The sequence below is a fragment of the Oryx dammah genome, unplaced genomic scaffold (assembly GCF_014754425.2).
Source record: "Oryx dammah isolate SB20612 unplaced genomic scaffold, SCBI_Odam_1.1 HiC_scaffold_5, whole genome shotgun sequence".
NCBI lineage: Eukaryota > Metazoa > Chordata > Mammalia > Artiodactyla > Bovidae > Oryx > Oryx dammah.
Window position 1 is genome coordinate 97342895 of NW_024070189.1, and position 20799 is coordinate 97363693.

Here is a 20799-nt window from a genome sequence, read left to right on the forward strand (position 1 = left end):
TGAGGTCTGGCTAAGGCATCATTTATTAATGGGCTTCCAAGAAGAAATAAAATGGAAATCTGGTGAAAAGGGTATGACCAACAAAGCGAGCCCTTTTCTCCTCCAGGAAATTCTGAACCTTCAGTAACCTTAGCTAAGGAGCTGAAATTTGCAAACTCAGATAAACATCTGGGCGGCCCTGGGCCCCTGGCTCAGAAGCAGCTGGCTTCCTGGGGCCCCAGAACGCCTGCCGCAGGGAGGAGCAGGTTCCTGCCCCACGCAGCTCCCAGGGGAGGCCGACGACAGAGGCAGGGGAAGCCGACTTCCGGGTCAGCTGAGGGAAGGTTTCTGGGGCCCTCAGGACGGGCATGTCAGAAGGTCAAGATAGAAGGGTGGGGGGAGCACACAGGGTCTGCAGAGGGATTGTTCCCCACTGTTCGGCAGGACATTTCTGGGGGCCAGTGAGCTTGCAGGAACACACACCACAACCCTAGGCAGTTTGGAACCAGCTACAGATCCCTCCAGGACTGCTCCCCTCGGGGGAGGGTCCCCGCCCCCTTTGCTGTGTAGGGTGTGGGGGCCTTCCCAGCCAGCTTCGCTTTCCGGTAGTAGTTGAGGCGCTTGAAGGTCTCCAGGTCCCGGTGGGTGCTCATAATCAGCCGGCTGGGTGGAAACAGGCCTGAGCTGTGCCCCACCTCACACTCGGGCACACTGGCCTGCTCACACCAGCTCACTCACTCATGGCTACTCAGGTCACACCCACATAAGCACAGGCGTGTGCACAGTCCGCATCAGCCTGCTGCAGGCAGGCTGTGACCCTTTTGGCCCCTCCTCAGAGCCTGACAACGCTGTGAAGGAGAAGCTTCCCAGAGGCCCCTCACTGGATCACTGGTGCACCGGGCCCTCCATCACCCACCCCTGGCCCCATCCCCTCTACCTGTCCCAGAGACTGTGGGTCCACGGGGCCCAGCCCAGCCCTTACTTCAGGTTGGAGAGCTCCATAACCAGGCCCCGCACAGTGTCTGTCGCATCCTCTATGCTGGCGGCCTCGCACGTCTTGATCCCCACTCGTGTCCTGGCGGGAAGGGAGGCAGGAGGAGAGGCCTGAGCTCACTGGAGAGCCCCACCAGCCTCCACTGGGGGTGCTCTGCTGAGTCTTGAGTCGTCTTCTCCAGAGATGAACACCCTTGACAGCTATGACGCACCCCCCCCCCGACCCCGCCCAGGCAGGGCCCTGGTGGCCAACCCTGTGGCTCTGCTGCTGAAAGCACACTGAGTCCAGCCCCTTCCCCCACCAGGTGGCTCCTGTGGGTCAGCTGCCACACCTGCCTTAGCCCCCACCTCCTGCCCTTATATCCTGTTCCCTCAAGTGACGGGAGGGGCTGTGGAAATGGAAACCCAGCCCAAATCTCTCCCCACAGCCCTACACCATCCGCTGTGCCTCCAGACCCATCCACACCCTCTTGTCCTTCTTCCCCCTGTTCCTGCCCATTCCCGTAGCACTTCTTAGGGCTCTGGAATGTTCTTTCCAGAATGTCTCCTCCGTGGGGGTGGGGGAGGGAGAAGATGGGAGGGGGACCCTCCCTCTCCCTCCCCATCCACCACAGGTTAAAATCTTAACCCCTTTCCCGCTATCTTTTTCTCCCCACCACTGACCAGCTAATAATTTGTCTGTTGCTCACCACCACCACCCAGCTCCCACCCAACTAGGGAGAAGCTTTGTGTTTCTCCCCAGTGCCCAGAGCATGTCCAGGAAGACCTGGCATTGGAGGGCATCTGTGCCTATAGAAGGGGTAGACATGCGGGGCACCACTGTATCGAATAGGTATAGCCTGTAGGGGGGGGTGCAGAGGGTCACACAGGTTAGCAGATCTCCTGGGCTGTCACTAGAGGAACTGTGGTTCTGCCCCACCTGCTCAGTCACCCTGAGATGACTGGTCAGCCTGGGCCTCAGTTTCCTGCCTTTTCTCTCTTGGCTGCGGGCCATAGAAGCAGACCCCAGGACCCACCTGCGGGCTTCCGGCCATCCACGTGGGGCTGCATCGAGGCCGCCAGAGATTCACACACGAATCTGCCTCCTCTTCGCTTAAACAATAGTAGGGGCCTTCTCTGGTGGTTCAGAGGCTAAGAATCCACCTGCCAGGGCAGGGGACATGGGTTTGATCCCTGGTCTGGGAAGATTCTACATGCTGCGTGGCCCCTAAGCCCGTGCTTCAGAGCCTGTGCTCTGCAATCAGGGAAGCCGCCAGACTGAGAAGCCTGTGCACTGCAACGAAAAGGAGCCCCTGGCTCTCTGCAACTAGAGAAAATCTGTGAGCAGCAGCAAGGACCCAGCACAACAAAAATAAACATTTAAAAAAAAACAACAGTGGGGCCATGCTGATTAAACTGCCTCTGGTCCCCATGCAGGGAGCGGGTGTGTGTGTCTGTCAGGGGAAGCAACGTGTGGTACCCCAGGTACTATACACAGATGTGTGCAAGGGCAGAGGGTGGGAGGCCTCCCTCTTCCCTGAGGAGGAGGAGCAGGAGGAAGAGAAAGGAGACAGATTCCGCCAAGGGTTGCATCCCTCATCTCTCCTCCACACCTGCCAGACAGACACAGAAACTTGGCCATGAATAATCAATCGGCCACCACTCTGCAGTTTAAGTACAAGGTAACAGGAGAGGACTGTCGCCCAGTGCTGGCAGTCAGCAAGGCTGGGAGAAAGGACAGGAAAGGAGGTGATGGACTGTGAGAGGGAAGCTCTGGGGTGCGGGGAGAGGACCCTCCCAACACACACCTCCATGGCTGGAGGAACACACCTGGTGCCTGTAGGAGGGAGAGAAGCTGGCTGCCTTGGGGAATAGAACCAAGCAGGAAAGAAGATGGGACAGACTGGGGACTCTGGAGGGCCCGAGGGTGCCAGAGCAGGGGTGGCCCCAAGGTCGCGCAGGCCAGTGCCTCCAAGCTCTGACTAGGTCCCCGCTCCCTCCATGGAGATTCAAGGAAAGCTCTGGACTGTCTCTCCAAGAAAACACACAACGTGCATTCAAACCACCACAGAGCTGGGGCACCATCCCAAGGGACCTAGGGAGAGATGCTATCTTGGGTACAGGGTGCTGACTGGGAGTTCTCCACTCCCAGGGAGCAGGGGGCATGGGAAGTTTGCAAGTGGGAGTGGGAACCTTCCTGGCGGTCCAGTGATTAAGACTTTGCACTGCAATGCAGGGGGCCTGGCTTCGATCCCTGGTGGGGACTAGGATCCCACGCCAAGTGGCATGGCCGAAAAACGAAAATGAAAAATTTGGGGACTTCCCTAGCGGCCCAGTGGTTAAGACTCTGTGCTCCCAGTGCAGGGGGCCTGGATTTGATCCCTGCTCAAGGAACTAGATCCAGCATGATGCAACTACAACCCGGCACAGCCACATAAACAAGTAAGAAATTCAGGGCTTAGCAACCTTATTGGACAGAGAAAGTGAGGCCCCTCGAGGGAGAGCCAGGGTCACCTCCATCACCCTCATTCACAAAGTGGGAGCTCAAAAGGCTGGGGTGGGGGAGAGGTGGGGGCTCCAGTCCCAGGAAAGCAGCCACGCTCCCCGCTTCCAGAGACCAGAGGAGGACTCCTGCCAAGGCAAGGTCCCACAGTGCCTCCCACTCTGCCTACCTCGGCTGGGCCTCAGCACGAGGGCCTCTGTCTGCACGCGGGCCGGTGCCAGGCCGGCAGGGGTCCAGCTTGCCTCCTGCAGGAAACAACTGGGAAAGAAGAGTGCGCGCTCATGTGAGTGAACCGGCTGGGAGAAGGGAGAGGAGCCACACAGGTCCGGCTTCTCCTCCGCCACGCTCGGAAGGCCGAGGCGTGCTTTCCTCCTGCAGAGGAAAAGTGGTGTGGGGGACAGACGCTGTAACAGCCAGACCTGCAGGCCACCAGTCCGGCTGCTCTCACCGCCCCCCTCAATACTGGGCCTGACCCCGGGGTCCTCTCCTGGGCCCCAGCCTTCGGACAAGCTGATCTGATCCACCGGCGGGTGGTTCCATCCCATATTCTCTGCCCCTGACAGCTGAGGCCTGGTGTGGTCTCAGGCCTGTCCTGCGGTATCTAGGAGGGGTCAGAGAAGACCCTGGAGGTGCTGACTGTGGTGAGGTGGGCGGCTGGCATGGAGGGGCAGAGGTCGGCCAGATAAGCCCCAAGTTTCATGTCAAGGAAAAGATTTTGCCAATATATTTTGAAGGGAACATTCATAATTAATGGGGGAGAGAGAGCCAGATAACCCTGAGAAGCTTAAATTTCTAAAGGTCAATGGTGGTTTAATTTTCATGGAAAATGTCAGGCTTAGTGGCTCAGTGGCGCAGGTGATGGCTCTTTGCCTCTTTGGAGCAGCTGGCCCAGGGCTGTCTGTTCTTCTGAGGAGACCCAAGTCCTGGGTGGGGGATGCAGTGAAGGGTTTGAGCTCAACCTGCCAAGGGTCCCAGGATACAAAGGAATGGACAGGAAGAACTGTCTGCAGCTCAGCGGCTTTCACTAGGGGATGACTCTATCCTCAAGACACATCATAAGTGTCTGCAAACATTTTGGGTTGTCACGCCTTTGGAAGAGGGTGCTCCTTGTGTTCAGAAGTTGGGGGCTGGAGGCCAGGGATGCTGTTCAGCCCCCTTCCATGTACAGGACGGCGGCCAGGCCCCCAAAGCCAGTAGTGCCAAGGTTGGCATGACTGTTCTAGGCAGTGGTTTCTCCCATGCGCCCGGCCGACTCACAGAGGCAACTCTGTGACTTAAAATACAATTCAGGGACTTCCCTGGTGGTCCAGAGGTTAAGACTTTTTGCTCCCAACGCAGGTGGTCCTGGGTTCGATCCCTGGTCAGGGAACTAGATTCTGCATGGCGCAACCAAGACCTGGCACAGCCAAATTAAAAAAAAAAAAATTCGATGCCACAGATTCAGCTAAGTTTGGTCATAAGGAATGTTCTCCTTCCCAACAAGGACCACAGCTCCCACAAGGGCTGTGTAAAAGTTTGCCATAACAAAGGTAGTGCTTGTTCTGAAGGCACAGTAGTGCACCTTCCCCCTTCGGAGGCTACCCACAGGGGCCACGAGAGGGACCTGGGAGTCAGGCTTTTAAATGAGGCCCTCTTTATGAGTGGAGGGGGCTCCACCAGCCCTGGGGTGAGCATCAGGTCCCTAGGGAGCCACAATAAGAGGGCAGCTGGGTTTGCAGCCAGCCTGTCACTGCTGTGAGTCCCCAGGGGCCCCCTCCAGCAGTGGAGCTCACAGCTGAGCCCGCTGAGGTCGCGGGCCAAGACGCCATCCACCAGCACTCTGTTCCCACAGGGCTTTCCTGCCAGGGAGGGTTCCTGCCTTCTGGAACTTCCCCATGGGAACCTGTGCTCGGGTCGCCCCGACTTGTTCAGGAAGGCCCGGTGTCAAAACAGAGCGTGCCTGGGCATCCACGGCCCTGCCAGGGAAGTGCCTCCTGCAGTGGGCCCGTCCACCCTGGGCGCTGCTGGGTTCCTGGTGCTCCCGGTTCAGTGGTGATTTGAGTGTGCTTGCTGGCGGCATGTCCAGCAGGGCTTTCCTTGGCTGGCTAGACGCTGCCCAAGGTTCCAGCTGCTTCCTCAGCCCTCTCCTTCAGCCACGGCCCAAGATGCCAGAGACTGGGGACGACCAAGCTCTTCTTTCCAAGAGAGGGGTGTGCATTTTTAAGGGCTGGGGCTTTAATTACAACGTTTCAGCTCTATCCAGAACCTGAGTGCCTTCCTTTTCCTGGGCATCTGTGTTGAAAGGCTATGATCTAGCCACACTGTGACTCACTTTCTGTAATCTTGCGTGTCTGGTGATCACAGCAACGTGATGTATAGTACAAAGAACTGGAGCCAGGGCAGGGGGGCCCGTGTCACAAATGACCCCTGGCCATCCCTTGGGAAGGCAGCGCCTGAGACCCACATTTCCTCGACCCAGACATGGTTTTCCTCCACGGCTGGAACAGCTGGCTTCCTCCAGCTGGGCACCAGATGACGTCCTTTGCTTGTTTGGGGGCTGCGTCTTAGGAAGAGACTCTTTAAGGGCAGAAATGACAGGGAACAAAGTGCTCACTCTGGGAGAGGCAGATGGAATGACACTACTGAAAACCTCTGGGGGCAGAGATCTGTTCACCATCCAGATCTGTTCACCCCTGCCACAGAGCAGACTCTCGACCTCAAAAACATTTTCAAACAGGGGACTTCCCTGGTGGTCTGGAGGATAAGACTCCACACTCCCAATGCAGGGGGCCCAGGTTCAATCCCTGGTCGGGGAACTAAGATCCCACATGCTGCAACTAAACCTGAGCACCCCAACTAGAGAGCCCGCATGCCACAACAAAGACCCAGAGCAACCAAAATAAAGAATAAATTAGTAAAAGTTGAAAAAATTTTTTTCAAACACCCCCAAAATAAAGTTTTAAAACAGGGATGACCCAAGAGACGGAGGCCACGTTTGTGAAGTGACATGGGCTCTGTGTTGGTTCCGGGTCAGAACGGTTGAGGTACAGCCGCAGAATCAGGCCACCTGGGCGTGATTCCTTCCCGGCTGCCTCATCGCAGGCAGGTGCTCAACCTTCCTCAGCCTCTCAGCCGCACCCAGTGTGTGGAAAGAGAACCGCCCACCTCTGAGCATGAGGCCACAAGGCACTTGGGCTCAGGTGGGCCGGCTGCTGCCAGGGATATGGTGCCTACTGGGGGGTGGGGCCAAAGTGGTGTTGCCACCTGCCCAGGCAGGTGACAGCCCATGGCCAGCACAGGCTCAGCGGGCAGATCCCCGAAGGAAAGCCCTTGCAAATGCCAGCAGACAGGACTTCCCTGGTGGATAAGAATCTGCCTGCCAGTGCAGGGGACATGGGTTCGATCCCTGGTCCAGGAAGATCCCACATGCCCCGGGGCAGCTGAGCCCCTGCTCCACAACTACTGAAGCCCTTAAGCCCTAAAGCCCATGCTCTGCAACAAGAGAAATTGCCGCAGTGAGAAGCCCTCACACTGCAACAGCAAAAAAGTAGCCCCCACTCGCTGAGAACTAGAGAAAGGCTGCGCAAAAGCAGAAAAGACCCAGCGCAGCAAAATATATAAATAAATAAAAAGATGCTAATCATCATCTGACAGCAGAGTTGCCCCAAATCTTCAATTTGTAAAAGAAAAAACAAGAAATCAACTGCAAAGCACAGTAAGTGAAAAACAAAAACTCCAGCAGACAAATGAAAGTCCATGTATATGTTTGAAAAAGAATGGTATCAGGTGACCCTAAAGATGGACAGAGGTTCTTCCCAGCGGGGGAGTGAGGTCCCGTCCCATGGGCCCAGTTCTGAGGTCCCTTGCTTGTCCAGGTAGCCCCTTTTGGTCTGGCGCCCTCTAGACACCCCTAAGCAATCTCTAGGCAGAGCCGGGCACTGAGGTGTGCAGGACGCAGGTACACCGAGGGCTCTGCCTGGGCCAACAAAATGTATCACACCCCGGGGCTCCTCAGCTTCCAGACGGACAGGCCCCTCAGAGAAAGGCAGGTCCAACCTTCCCAGGACATCACTGGCTCCACACCCACTGAAGCTGTGACTCAGACCCCAGGACTCATGCTGTATCAACAGGTCACCACGTGCCCCTCTTCCCCCGACTACTGGACAGTTTGGGAGGGCTCGTGGCCATCTGGCGCCTGCCCTGGGGCACGTGGCTGTAACTCGGGGAAGTTCTTACCTGCTCAGGTGGGGCTTCAAAGCCAGGGGCTTCCAGGGCATCCTGTATTTGGCTGTCTGGCAGGAAGTCGAGTTCCATGGCTGGTGACCCCTCCCAGATGGCCTGCTTGGAAGAGTCAGCGGGGCGCCAGGGCTGGCCTATGGGGCCTGTGGGGGTGTCTGGACTGCCCCGGCCTGCCCCAGCATCCTGGGGGGGGCCACCCGCTGCTTCTTGGTACATTGGTGCAGCAGAGGCTCTGAGGGACAAACTGAGCCCCTGGAGGCCTTGCTTGAGGCTGGGGCTCCCTAGCTCAGCTGCCTTTTCACCTGCAGGTTGTGACAGCTGAGGCTGCGAGCACACACCTCCCAACCCTTCCTGATCCGGGCCTGGCACCTGGGTCTGACCAACATCTGGGCCCATTTCTAAGGCTGAAGGGCTGGGATCCCCAGCTCCTAGTGTGGGTTCTTGGGTCTCATGGGGCAGAGGCAGGGAGGCTGCAAAGCACCCCAGGATGTCACCAGGGGGCTCGTCTTCCCGCTGTGCCTCCCCTCTGCCTCCACTGGTCACCTCAGTGAGAGGTGCGCAGCTGAGCAGGGCCCTGCTGCGGCCTGCATCGGGAGCCTTCCCACTGGGAGAGGCGGGCACCCTGGAGCTGACCTCCCTGTCTGGCGTGGCCACCCTCAGAGCCTTGTGTTCTGGCTCATCGGGGTCTGTGTTCACATCTGCGATAACAATAGCCCCAAGTGGCAGGCACCTAGGGCAGCTCCAGCTCCACTCTGCTTCCCTGCCAAGGGTTTGCAGGGGGCGAGGAAGGCCCAGGGCTGCAGATAGGGGCTCTGGGCCCAGGAGGCTACCTCCTTCCTTCTGGAGCCCCTCAAGTAGGTCAGCACCTGCTAGCCCTCCGGCACCTCCCTGCTGGGGGGCTCCCTGCTCTGGCTCCATCTCTCCAGTGTCACTGCCTGGCAGGGGCCCTTTCTGGCCATGACTGCCTGGAGCGCAACCCTCCTCCATGCTTCCACCCTTGGGCACATTGGTCCCAGGCTCTGACAGGTAGTCCTGGCCAGCCCTCTCTGAGGCCGAGGGCACGGTCCCCGACTCTGGGGAGGTGTTGGTGGAGATGGAGGGCTGAGGACCCGCATCACTGGGCCCAGGGGTCATGGGGCTTAGGCCACTGGGCTCAGTGCAGGTGCCATCTGCCTGGGTCTGGTGTCCTGGGTCCCTGGCCTCCTGGAGGGCAAGTCCTGGGGACTCTTCCTGAGGCTGGCTCCTGGTCTGCTGTGCACTGGGTTCTGGCAGTGTTCCCTGTGGAGAGAGAAAGACTCCGCCTTGGGCCTGCAATAATCAACTGCTCTGAAGACTTTTCTAGTCATCACTGCCCCTATATGAAGCCTCATAAGACACGAGGATGACAGTGCACCCAAACAGGGGTCTGTGCGGATCCTGGGTGGGTTTCCCCAGCGGCTCAGCAGTAAAGAATCTGCCTGCCAATGCAGGAGATGTGAGTTCAAGGTGAGGAATGCTGCAACGAACATGGGTACACAAGTATCTGTTCTGTTTATGGATGTTACCCATGTTTTGCTTAATTCATTCATCCGTCGACAGAAACTTGTGGCCATATGGTTTTTACAACTTCCTGAGTCTACTTAATGCCCTGGAGAGCCATCCAAGTGGTTCTGTGTATCACACTAGTTTGCTCCTTTTTTTTTGGAAATTGTGTTCTGTGGTGTGAACGGACCAGGATTTGTTCAACCATTCACCCACTGAAAGATACGTGGGATGTTTCTGGTCTGGGGTAATTACAAACACAGCTGCTGGGAACGCCCACCAATCACTTTTTAGGGGAGTGTGTTCCAGAGACAGTGACTGTGACCCCTGGAGCTGACAGGGGTAAGGACAAGAGAGCATGCTGTAAGAGCCCCCTCGGCTCACGCAACAGCTTCTGAGAAGCAAAGGGGTTAAGGGACAGAAATGCGGGCTGCCTTTCTTAATTTACTTTTAACTGGAGGATAATTACTTTATAATATTGTGGTGGTTTTTGCCGTACAACAATGTGAATCAGCTGTAAGTATATATACATGTCCCCTTCCTCCTCCCTCATCCCCCACTCCAGCCCTCTGGGTCATCACAGAACACCGAGGTGAGCTCCCTGTGCTATGCTCAGCCTCCTCTCTGAGTTTCACGACTTTCACCCAGTTTGGGGCACAGAGCTCTGGCCTCTACAGTCTCAGTGCGCGCTGCCCTGAGCGCCTCTCACAGGCCTGCAGGCTGCTGACACAGCCCCTGCTGTCCACAGAAGCCTTTAGGGCTAAATATGGTGGGGGGGTGTGTGGAGAGGGGCAGGGCTGCATGCACACCCAATTGTGTCTGACTCTTTGCGACCCCATGGACTGTAGCCCGCCAGGCTCCTCCGTAGGGTTTCCCAGGCAAGAGTACTGGAGGGGGTTGCCATTTCCTTCTCCAGGAGGTCTTCCCGACCCAGGAATCAAACAGGCGCCTCCTGTATCTCCTGCACTGGCAGGCAGGTTCTTTACCACTAAGCCACCTGGGTAGCCTAGTCATTGTCAAAGGAAACCAAGGTTGAACTTGGCTGCTGAGGTGGGGCCAAGAGGTGGTACACCTACAGAGCTCAGCCTGGCTGATGGTAGGACCTTACCGAGCTGAACACCCCCATCCTGAGGCCTTCTTCCCTCCTCTCTGCTTGTCTTGTCACTGTCTTCCTGGGTTTTGCAAACTGAGGGACGAACTTCCCCACTGAGTTCTGTGAACCAGATACAACAAGAACAAAACAGCAGTAAAGATAAAGGAGGAGTGAGTTCTTAGAAATCAAGTGCGAAAACCCCAAAACCGGTTTCTGTCTTGCAGTCTGTGCCTTTCAGCCCCAGCACACACTCCCACCAGCGGCTGCTGCTGCTGGACACAGACAAGCTCCCCAGCATCTTCTGGGTCTATGTGAGGCTACAGAGCAGGCTCACCTGGGAAGGAGGAAGGGGAACTGGCTCTTTCTCTGGCTGCCCAAGGAACCTGGAGGGAGCGTCTGCTTCATTATCAGGAGAGCTGGAAGGAGAAAGACACAAAGGGGAGGTTCTCAAGTCCTCCTACACTGTTAACTTGTGTACTGAGACAAACAATGGAATCCAAAGGCAGAGGAGTGCTCAGAGTCTCCGAAGAGGGCATCCCTGGAGCACCTGCTGAGAAAGCGCGGGGTGGAGAAGGGGACATGGGACTGCCAAGAAGCATTCGGAGTCCCATGCCTAGAGGCCAAGCTGCCTTCTCTGGCAGCATTTTACTCTTATAATCCTAGTAACTGGCTCCTGGAATAAGAACAGGGATTCTCATTTGGACAGACATCGCAGCCCCCAATTCTACAAATGCTAAAAAGTTGCAGATACAAAAAAAACACAGTGTCTAAAAACATGAGTGTATTCATAATTGCCAAAATGTGGAAGCAATTGAGAGGCCCTCAGCGGGTGAGTGGATAACCAAGTTGTGGTAGGCCTTTCCTGATGGTCCAGTGGTAAAGAATCTGCCTGCCAATGCAGGGGACACCGGTTCGAGTTCTGTTTTGGGAAGATCCCACATACCGAAGGGGACAAGAAGCCCATGTGCCATAGCAACTGAGCCCCTGATTTAAAGCCGTGATTACTGAGCCCATGGGTCCCAGAGCCTGTGCTCTGCAACAAGGGAAGCCACTGCAATGAGAAGCCCATAGCACAACTAGAGAGGAGGCCCTGCTCTCCACAACCAGAGAAAGCCCACGCACAGTAACGAAGACCCAACCCAGCACGGCCAAAGATAGATAAATAAATGAAATAATTTTCAAAATAAATAAACTCTGGTACATGAACTGGAACAGCATGCAGTGTAAGAGGAAACAAGCACTCCTCTACTCAGTGCTCTGTAATGGCCTATATGGGAAAAGAACCCAAAAAAGCGAGGACGTGTGCACAACTGATTCACCTTGCTGTACACTGGAAACTAACACAACACTGTAAATCAATTAGACTCCAATAAAAAAATCTGAATTAACTTTTGACCACACCTCAAGGAATGTAGAACTTCCTAAACTAAGGATCGAACTGGTATCCCCTGCACTGGAAGGGTGGAGTCTTAACCACTGGACCACCAGACACGTCCAAACTTTTTTAAAAAAATAAATAAACAAAATTATGCCATCTGCTTTATAAAATAAAATTTTTAAAAAATAAATGAGCTCTCAAGCCATGAAGACATGTGGAGATACCTTAAATGCATGTTACCATGTGAAAGAAGCCGATATGAAAGGGCTATGGATTGTATGATTCCAATTATATGATATTCTGGAAAGGGCAAACTATGAAGACAGTGAAAAGGATCAGTGGTTACCCAGGGTGTGGTGAAGGGAAAATGAGTAGACTAGGACTTTTATGGTTGTGAAAGGACTCTGCATGATATTGTACTGATATATGTTATTATTCCTCTAGTCAAACCCACAAGAGTGTACAACACACAGAATGTAAACTTTGGGGCTTCTCTGCTGGTCCAGTGGATAAGAATCCACCTGTCAATGCAGGAGACCCGGGATCAATCCCTGGTCCAGGAAGATCCCGCGTGCTGCGTGGCAACTGAGTCTGTGTGCCGCAGCTTCTGAGCCTGTGCTCTAGAGCCGGGGAACTGCAACTACAGGAGCCCGCAAGCCTTAGAGAACATGCTCTGCAACAAGAGAAGCCACTGCAGTGAGAAGCCCATGCACCGCAACTACAGAGGAGCCTCTGCTTGCCACAACCAGCGAAAAGCCTGGGCGCAACAAAGACCCAGCGCAACCAAAATTAAACAATCAAACAAAAATCGGAAGTAAACAATGGACCGTGGGTGATTCACATGTGTCAGTGTAGGTTCAGTTCAGTTCAGCCATTCAGTCGTGTCCAACTCTTTGTGACCCCATGGACTGCAACATGCCAGGCTTCCCTGTCCACATGTTAATGTAGCTTCATCCTTGGTAAAAAAAAAAAAGTACCATTCTGGTGAGTGATGGCGGTCACGAGGGATGTGGGAGGGTATATCAGAAATCACTGTACCTTCCTCTCAATTTTATTGTAAACCTAAAACTGCTCTAAAAAAATAGTCTTTTTTAAAAACTGGTGAGACTTAAGGTTATACCAAACAAATGTGGATATATATATCGTTAAAAAAAAAAACACAGAACCTGGAACTGAAACTTCATGACTGCAACTTTAGAAGCGGAGCAGGATAAAGCATGAAGCTACGCTAATGGGCTTGGATCGTGCCAAGGGAGGTTATGGAGACAGAATAAGTCTAGATACTGATGGCAACCGTCTGCTCGAAATTTTTTAATTGGGATGGGTTGTTTGGGCGGCTTCTGGGGTACCGGCAAGATTTCATTTTTCAACGTAAATGTGCTAGGCTGACTGATTTATGTTGCTTTTTTCCTGCTCCATTTCTGCAAGGCGGTATTTCTTAATAAAACATTAAAAAAACAGAAACAAAGGGGTGGGAACCCACTTCTGCGGGTTCTGATGATTCTTATGGACTCAGACAGCAGGGTGGGCAGCGGCCATGACCCCCTCAGACCTGATGGCCTCTCTGGGGTGAGGGACACGGTGATACTGTCGTGTGTGTCTGGGAGGGTGGCTTAGCTGTGACACGTGGCCCCTCTCTTCCTACCACACATGCAGCTTAGCCCTAAGACTGCCAAGACCTGAGATCAGACACACACACCGGAAAATGGGCCTGTCAGCCGGGCCGCATGCCTTACTTTTTCATGCCGAAAATGTGCTACACCAATCCCCGGTGCTTTCTCTGAAGACTTCGGACAGCAGGAACTATCCTTCTCCCGACTCCTAATAACCCTTTCTACTTTGCTGCAGTTACATATGGCTTACCCCCGTGGAGACTAAATGGTTCTCCAGAGAGTTCCTTTCTTCCCACCGTGTTTAATTACATATTTCTTGAAAATATATGGGAACTGGGAAGCCACAGTAGTGAGAGCACAGGAACCAGATGAAGCCAGAACTGCAGCCCACCCTGTATGAGCTTAGTGGCCCTGGGTAAGTCATTTGATTGCTCGAACCCTCAGAGTCCTCATCAGTCAAATGGGGTTAAAAACCTGTGTCACAGTGCCATGAGGATTAAATAAGCGGATGTGTGTAAAGTATTTATTATTAGCACACTGCCTGGAACATGAAGATGCTTAATCCTCTCTTATGGGTTATTATTTCACAGACCCACAACTCCTTCAGTCCCCTCTTCATTAAGAAGGAATGTGGGAGGACCTCCCTGGTGGCACACTGGATAAGAATTTGCCTGCCAGTGCAGGGGACACAGGTTCAACCTCTGGTCCACGAAGATTTCACATGCCATGGGGCAACTAAGCTTGTGCACCACAACTACTGAGCCTGTGTGCTACAACTACTTATGCCCACATGCCCAGAGCCTGTGTTCCACAACAAGAAAAGGCACGGCAATGAAAAACCTATGTACTGCAACGAAGTGTAGCTTCCGCTGTCTGCAACTGGAAAAAGTCCATACACAGCAACAAAGACTCAATTCAGCCAAAAATAAATAAGTAAACAAGAAACAAATACAATTTAATTAAAAATATATATATATTGACTTTGCTCACCAGAGATGAGTCTCTAGAGCAAAACTTCAAGAACCTCAATCCAAGGGCCCTGACCTGTGGAGGAGGCACAGCACTGGCTGGGTCATGTTGGCTGGTCCCCCGTCCTTTGCATCCTGTCCACTAGGTCACTGTGCTGTGCCCACTGTCAGAGGAGAGGCTTGCTGCATGTTCTGAGCCACCTACCTGGAGGCTGCCTGTCCTGGTTCCTCCCCACTCTGCTCTGCAGAAGGAGTGAGTCCTGATCCACCTTCTGATTCTTCAGGGTGATGCAAAGAGTCTAACAGGGAGCTCTGGCTGGTGGCCCCGTCAGAGTCTTCTATCCTGGGGTTCTTTGGAAGTTTCGGAAGATGGAGTCCTTCCCTTCCTGGTTTGGAGACAAACGATTAAGGAGGCTTCCCTTCATTGTGGTCCAGTGGTTAAGAATCTGCCTGCTAATGAGGGGGACACAGGTTCAATTCCTGCTTTGGGGAGATCCTACATGTCTCGTGGCCACTACTGACAGAATTACAGGAAAGTCAGAGTGGTCTAGTGGAACCCAACAAGAGAAGGCACCGCAATGACAAGCCTGTGCACTGCGATGAAGAGCAGACGCCGCTCGCTGCAACTGGACAAAGCCCTCACGCAGCAGTGAAACCCCGGCACTGCCAAAAATAAACAAATGAAAAGAAAAAAGAGAATTGAAGGGGTGGGGGACAGTGGGAGCACACACTGCTATGACCAACAGCCAAACACATCTGGGTCGCTGACGCAACCTGAGCAGGCCTGTGCAAAGGGCAGGAAATTCCTGCTCCGACGCTTGCCTGGAGAGTGAGAGATGGGATGGACTGTCATCCAGGCGGGACCCACGAACTTATGGGGCCATGGGATTCAAAAGCTTTTAACCTGTGGTCTGCTCATGACGGACGCTGGATCCTGAGGTGACCTGGCCTGGCTCAGAATCACGAGACAACCTGTCCAGCTGACTGTTTCTCTAGGGAAGTGGTGAGAGCTGTGTGCTGGTTCCCTTGGATCTCAGTTCAAACTGTCTCTACAGAGGGGCCTTTTTTTTTTTTTTTTTTTCGGTGAAAGAGCATGCAGGATCCTAGTTCCCCAACCAGGGATCAAACCTGTGCCTCCTGTGGAAACAGAGTCTTAACTACTAGACCACCAGAGAAGTCCCTAGAGGAGCCATTCTTGCCCTTTCTATACAGCAACTCCTCTAGGACCCATGCTCTGTTGTATTCACTTTACATCTTTTCTGCAAGCGTCCGATGTACTGGGTCGTTTACTGTCTCCTCCACTACAACGTGTCCATGCAAGGAGGGGCCTCATTTATCTCACTCTCTGCTGGGTCTCAAGTGGCTAGATGAGCATCTAATAAACCGTTGGTGCTCAATAAATGGGGCTTCCCTGACAGATCAGTTGGTAAAGAATCCGCCTGCAATACAGGAGACCTTGGTTTCATTTCTGGGTCAAGAACCGCTCAATAAATACTTGGAAGATGACTGAATAAACGCATGAGAAAATCCAGATCACCTCCCAGAAAATGCAGATGACATTAAATTTTACGTACCACTCTGGTTTTCCATGACACTTGCAGAATATCCAACCTGGGAAAACTGGGACCCAGAGTCATCGAGCAGTAAGGAGGTGACTTCTCAGCTCGGTTGCCTCTTGGTCCCTGCTACATTCCTAAAAATACCTTTCCCATCACTGAAAGCAATTCAGACCCTGAAGGTGCTTATTAACTTCTATTTGTTTAATGAAGGGAATTCCCTTATATAGAAATTGCCAACAGTGGCTGACTTGTCAGAATGCTCCAAAATCTGGCCCTAAATGAACCATTTATTCAATGAACAAATAATAAGGGTTGACTCTAGTTCAGTTCCATGCCAGACACTGTCTTGAGGACTCAGGTATGTTATGATAAAACTTCGAGGTAGAGTCTTCATGTTATGCCGTGTTATGGATGAGCAAGCTGAGGCCTGGAGAGGTCAGACTCTGAAATGGGATTCAGGCAGTCCAGCTCCAGAGCTTTCACACTTAAGTGTAACCTGAACACTTACTGAACACCTACATATACTGAATCTCTGACCAGGGAGTGAGAACAAACAGATGAACCAAACCCAGGTCTGATTTTTCTGGAGTTGTCACAAAGACCTTTCCAAACTCAGCTCCTTATATTGTTGTTCAGTTGTGTCCGACTCTTTGTGACCCCATGGACTGGAGACAGGTTTCCTTGTCCTTCACCATCTCCTGGAGCTTGCGCAAACCCACGTCCATTGAGTCAGTCATGCCATCCAACCATCTTGTCCTCTGTTGTCCCCTTATCCTTATATATCTTGAAGTAAACCCACTGAGAGTTTCCCAGGTAGCTCAGTGGTAAAGCATCCGCCTGCCAATGCAGGAGACGCTGGTTTGATCCCTGGGTCAGGAAGATCCCCTAGAGAAGGAAATGGCAACCCACTCAAGTATTTCTTGCCTGGGAAATCTCATGGACAGAAGAGCCTGGAGGGCTACAGTCCATGAGGTTGCAAAGAGTCAGACACAACTAAAACAACAACAAATCCATTGAATGAGCTCCCTTCCTCCAACACTGAATGCTAGAGTCCTCCTCAGCATCCATTTGGCTTTTTGGGTTCCACTAGACCACACTGACTTTCCTCTAATTTCTCCTAATTCTGTCAGTTACAGTTCACATGGGCCCATTTAGAACCTTACCCCATTGCTGTGTATTTGATTAGCTCCCTTGGTGAGAAGCATTTTTCCTTTCCCCCTGATTAGACTTTGAAGGTATCAACTGCAGGATCTAAATCTCATCTTGATCTCATCTTCACCAGTGCTTCCCACCCCACCCCCCCGCCCACTTTACGGACCCACCCTGGCACTGCACCCAGAGCAAAGCTCCAATGAATGTTTCTTATACAAACACATTTCCACTTTGTGGTCTGCCAGGAAATGCAAAAATATAGCGGCTTCATTTGTTTAGTTTCTTAAGAAACCCAAACACTAGCTTGCTTTGCTCATCCAATGGACACTTATTAGTACCAAATAAAAAGCAAAACTACCAACAGGAGTGAAGACGCTCCCATTTTCTTCCTGTGATCCATCCCCACAGGATTAATTTAAGAAAAACCAAAGCAGAACCTTGTGTTCAACACTAAAGGCCAAAGACATCAGGAGGGAAAGGACTCTCTCACCACCTGCCAGAATCGTTTTTCTTTTTCCCCCACCCATCCAGGACACACAGAAAGAACTTTCCTGGGCCAGCCCAGGGTCCACTGAGCTGAGGAGTCCACTGCCAAGAGAGGCCCCGAATGACCTGCTGTGGGTGGGCCTGGCTGGCCCCAGCTTCCCCCTCCAAGGTCACAGAAATTCCTGTGCCTCCAAGCAGCTTGTTACTCATCTCTGCACAAACATCTTTTTTTTTTTTTAATAATTCTATTTATTTATTTTTGGCTGTGCTGGGTCTTTGTCCCAGCTCAAGCTCTTCTCTAGCTGTGGTACGAAAGCTTTTCACTGCAGTGGCTTCCCTTTTTGCGAAGCACAAGCTCTAGGGCACACAGGCCTCAGTAGTTTTGGCTCCGAGGCTCTGGTGTGCAGGTTCAAGAGTTCTGGTGCAGGGGCTTACTTGCTCCATGGCATGTGGGATCTTCCCAGACCAGGGCTTGAACCCGTCTCTTGCACTGACAGGCGGATTCTTTACCACTGAGCCACCAGGGAAACCCTTACACCAATTATCTTTGATCTGTTGATTTCTTTCCTGCCCTACATCCTACTCTTGAAGTTCATTAGCCACTAGGTGAAGGGGTCATTCTTAAATTTTTAAGAAATTTAAATTCCTTAGCCAATGACAGGGGAATGGAGCTATACCACATAATACTGGATGTTTTCCTTCTGAACGAGGCAATTCTCTATGTATATTGAGAGGTAAAGATGATCTTGAAAACCCATGAAGCTGAAAATCAGAGGTTGCATATCAGTATGTTGATGATTATATTTATCCAATAAAAAACACTGTATTTGTGTATATAAAGAAAAAGTCTGGAAGAAGTAGGGTACTGAGATTTATTTCTTGTCTTTAATGCTACATGATGTGGTTGATCCAGGCTTCCCTAGTGGCTCAAGTGGTAAAGAATCCAAGTGCCAATGCACAAGACACGAGTTTGATCCCTGGATCAAGAAGAGCCCCTGGAGAAGGAAATGGCAACCCACTCCAGCATTCTTGCCTGAGAAATCCCATGGACAGAGGAACCTGCAGGGCTACAGTCCACGGGGTCGTAAAAGAGTCGGACACAACTGAGTGACTAAACAACATGGCTGACCATCATCCTATGGTTGTGGGTGGCTTTAACATTATCAGAAGGTGAGGAAAGGGTAGACTGAACTCTGAAATATTTTTACAACTTTTCTGTAAGCTCAAAATTGTTTCAAAATGAAAAAAAAATAATCTGAAAGGACAATCATAACAGCAGCATATATCTGTGTCCTGCCGTGCGTCTACTTTCAGTACTTTACAAATACTAATTCACATGTGAGCTCTAGGGTAAAGTTCTCAGCTTTGGCACTATTGACATTTGGGGTACTACTGACATTTGGGGCCAGGTCATTCTGGGCTGTGGGGGCTGTCCTCTGCGTGCTATGATTTTGAGCAGCCATCGCTGCTCTTGACGCATGAAATGCCAGTACCTCCCACCCACCCAAACACACACACCAGCTGTAAAACCCCACAGTGTCTCTAGGGACTTCCCTGGTGGTCCAGTGGTTAAGACTCCTGCTCCCAATGCAGGGCGTTCAATCTCTGGTCAGAGAACTAGATCCCACGGGCCACAACTGAAAGATTCCACATGCCACACTTAGGACTTGGCACAGCCAAATAAATGAATAAATACTTAAAAAAAATGTCTCTAGATATTGCCAAATGTCCTCTGGAATCAAACTGCTTCCCGCAACAGGTTGAGAATCACTGTTCTAAAGGACAGGGTAGGGAGGTGGGAGGGAGGTTCAAGAGGGAGGAGACATACTTATGGCTGACTCATGTTGATATGTGGCAGAAACTAACACAATATTGTAAAGCAATTATCTCCAATTAAAGATAAATTTTTAAACATTTTTAAAAGAAAATAAAGGAAATGGTATGTGCTCTTTATTATCTCCTACTTGCAGGAGGAAAGTGAGACAGAGTAAGTTATCTGCCATCACACAGGGAGATGAACCTAGGTCTTTTGCTCAAGCCACATACCAGCATATCAAGCTCTATTCACGGGTCATCTCTGAGAGTGGACCTGTGTAAGAAGCTGCACCCTTCCCTGAAGCCTGCAGGCCTCCCCTAGGCTGTGGGATCCCACTACAGGCTGGAGGAAGCTTCACAAAGCTTTTACTTTTTACTATAAGCACTTCTCCATAACTTACTCTTGCACTAAGTCATCGTGTGTATTAAATCATTGTTGTTATTTTAAGGGGCTTGGTGTGGTCACCTTAGCATTTCTGCAATAAGCCCACATTCCTCCTAAAAGCAGAAGCAGCAATAAAGATGTGTCAACTTGATCGTCCAAATACCTGAAGTCCGAAGCTTCTTCCTCTTACTCATTTTCTCTCTCCCTAGAGAAACCTGAAAACGAGGAGCAAATCTCATCACTACAAGCAGTTCCTATCTCTCAGTTACAAGACCCAGAGGCCTTGGCTGAGGCCACCCCACCCCCACCTAGACCTATCTGGCTGCCCCAGGGGTCAACAGGGCCCCAGTAGGGCAGAGGATGGGAATCATAGCTACCTTGGGCTATCTCGGCATGAGAATTTAAACTCCTCCACGCTGCAGAGAAGGAATCGCCTATTTTCTGCCCAGGATCTGAGAGCACCTGGGCCGGGGTATGGCCCCTCTAGTCTCTAAGATGGGGCAGCCTATGTGAAGCTCCCTTCCTCCAGGCTAGGGTACTTGGGACCCTTCCAGGGACACCCCAGGATTTTCGAGGTGACACATGGGGCCCTGCAGGGTCATCTGAGGGCTTTAGAGGGGAGACCTGGGGACCTTTCAAGGGATGGGGAGGCCCTTTGGAGGATGCCTAGGGCCTCGGGGGAGGCCAGAGTAGCCACCACAGGTCCATTCCTTCCAGCCTAGGAGCCAGACAAGCCCAATCTGACCTGGGCCAGAGAAGTTGTTGAGGTCCCTCTGTCGTTACCAGGAACTAGGACGGTCTACCTGGATCTGCTGGGGGATAATTCGGTTATTTCCGTAAGGTTTTTTTTTTTAAAACAAAGGTAAAGTTGTCCCTCACGGAGGCCGGGCAGCTCGAGGTCTGAGGCCTGAGTGCTGCGGACCTTGCTTCTGGTGACCAGGCCCATCCTAACCCTACCCTGGGCGCCGAAAGTAAGAACTGCCTAAACCAGGAAAGACCAGAGCTCGCAGGTGAACCGGCCACACCGTGAACCCAGGGGCCGCCACCAGCCCTCACACCTGCAATCGCTCCGCCCCGCGCACTACGAGGCCCTGCCGCGCAGGCGCTATGCCGGAACCTCCCTTCTCCACTTGCGCACGCTCCGCCTCTTTCCCGCG

At 52.3% G+C, this 20799-nt stretch overlaps 1 protein-coding gene across 2 annotated transcripts; it reads right to left on the reverse strand.

The window, feature by feature from the left end:
- Nucleotides 1-20784, reverse strand: BRME1 (break repair meiotic recombinase recruitment factor 1). Of its 2 annotated transcripts, none has more exons than XM_040240893.1 (9): nt 20388-20764; nt 19806-19857; nt 14451-14631; nt 10621-10702; nt 10302-10406; nt 7670-8950; nt 3624-3712; nt 962-1054; nt 1-642 (listed from the first exon to the last, which is right to left on the reverse strand). In XM_040240893.1, the coding sequence occupies exons 2-9, from the start codon at nt 19834-19836 to the stop codon at nt 489-491; spliced, it is 2016 nt and encodes a 671-aa protein (XP_040096827.1). In that variant the 5' UTR covers nt 19837-19857; nt 20388-20764; the 3' UTR covers nt 1-488. The 2 variants fall into 2 exon arrangements, with proteins under 2 accessions (XP_040096827.1, XP_040096828.1); XM_040240894.1 differs by having other exon boundaries at nt 4-642; nt 20701-20784.
- Between the last annotated feature and the right edge of the window lie 15 nt (nt 20785-20799).

Bases quoted from the DNA above. Each gene is read 5' to 3' on its own strand.
- BRME1 (XM_040240893.1), bottom strand. From the start codon at position 19,836: ATGAGTAAGAGGAAGAAGCTTCGGACTTCAG. The intron at 1,055-3,623 runs GTAGGCAGAGTG...CCTTCCCGCCAG, and splicing joins CGTGCTGAGGCCCAGCCGAG to GACACGAGTGGGGATCAAGA. The intron at 643-961 runs GTAAGGGCTGGG...GTTTCCACCCAG, and splicing joins ATGGAGCTCTCCAACCTGAA to CCGGCTGATTATGAGCACCC.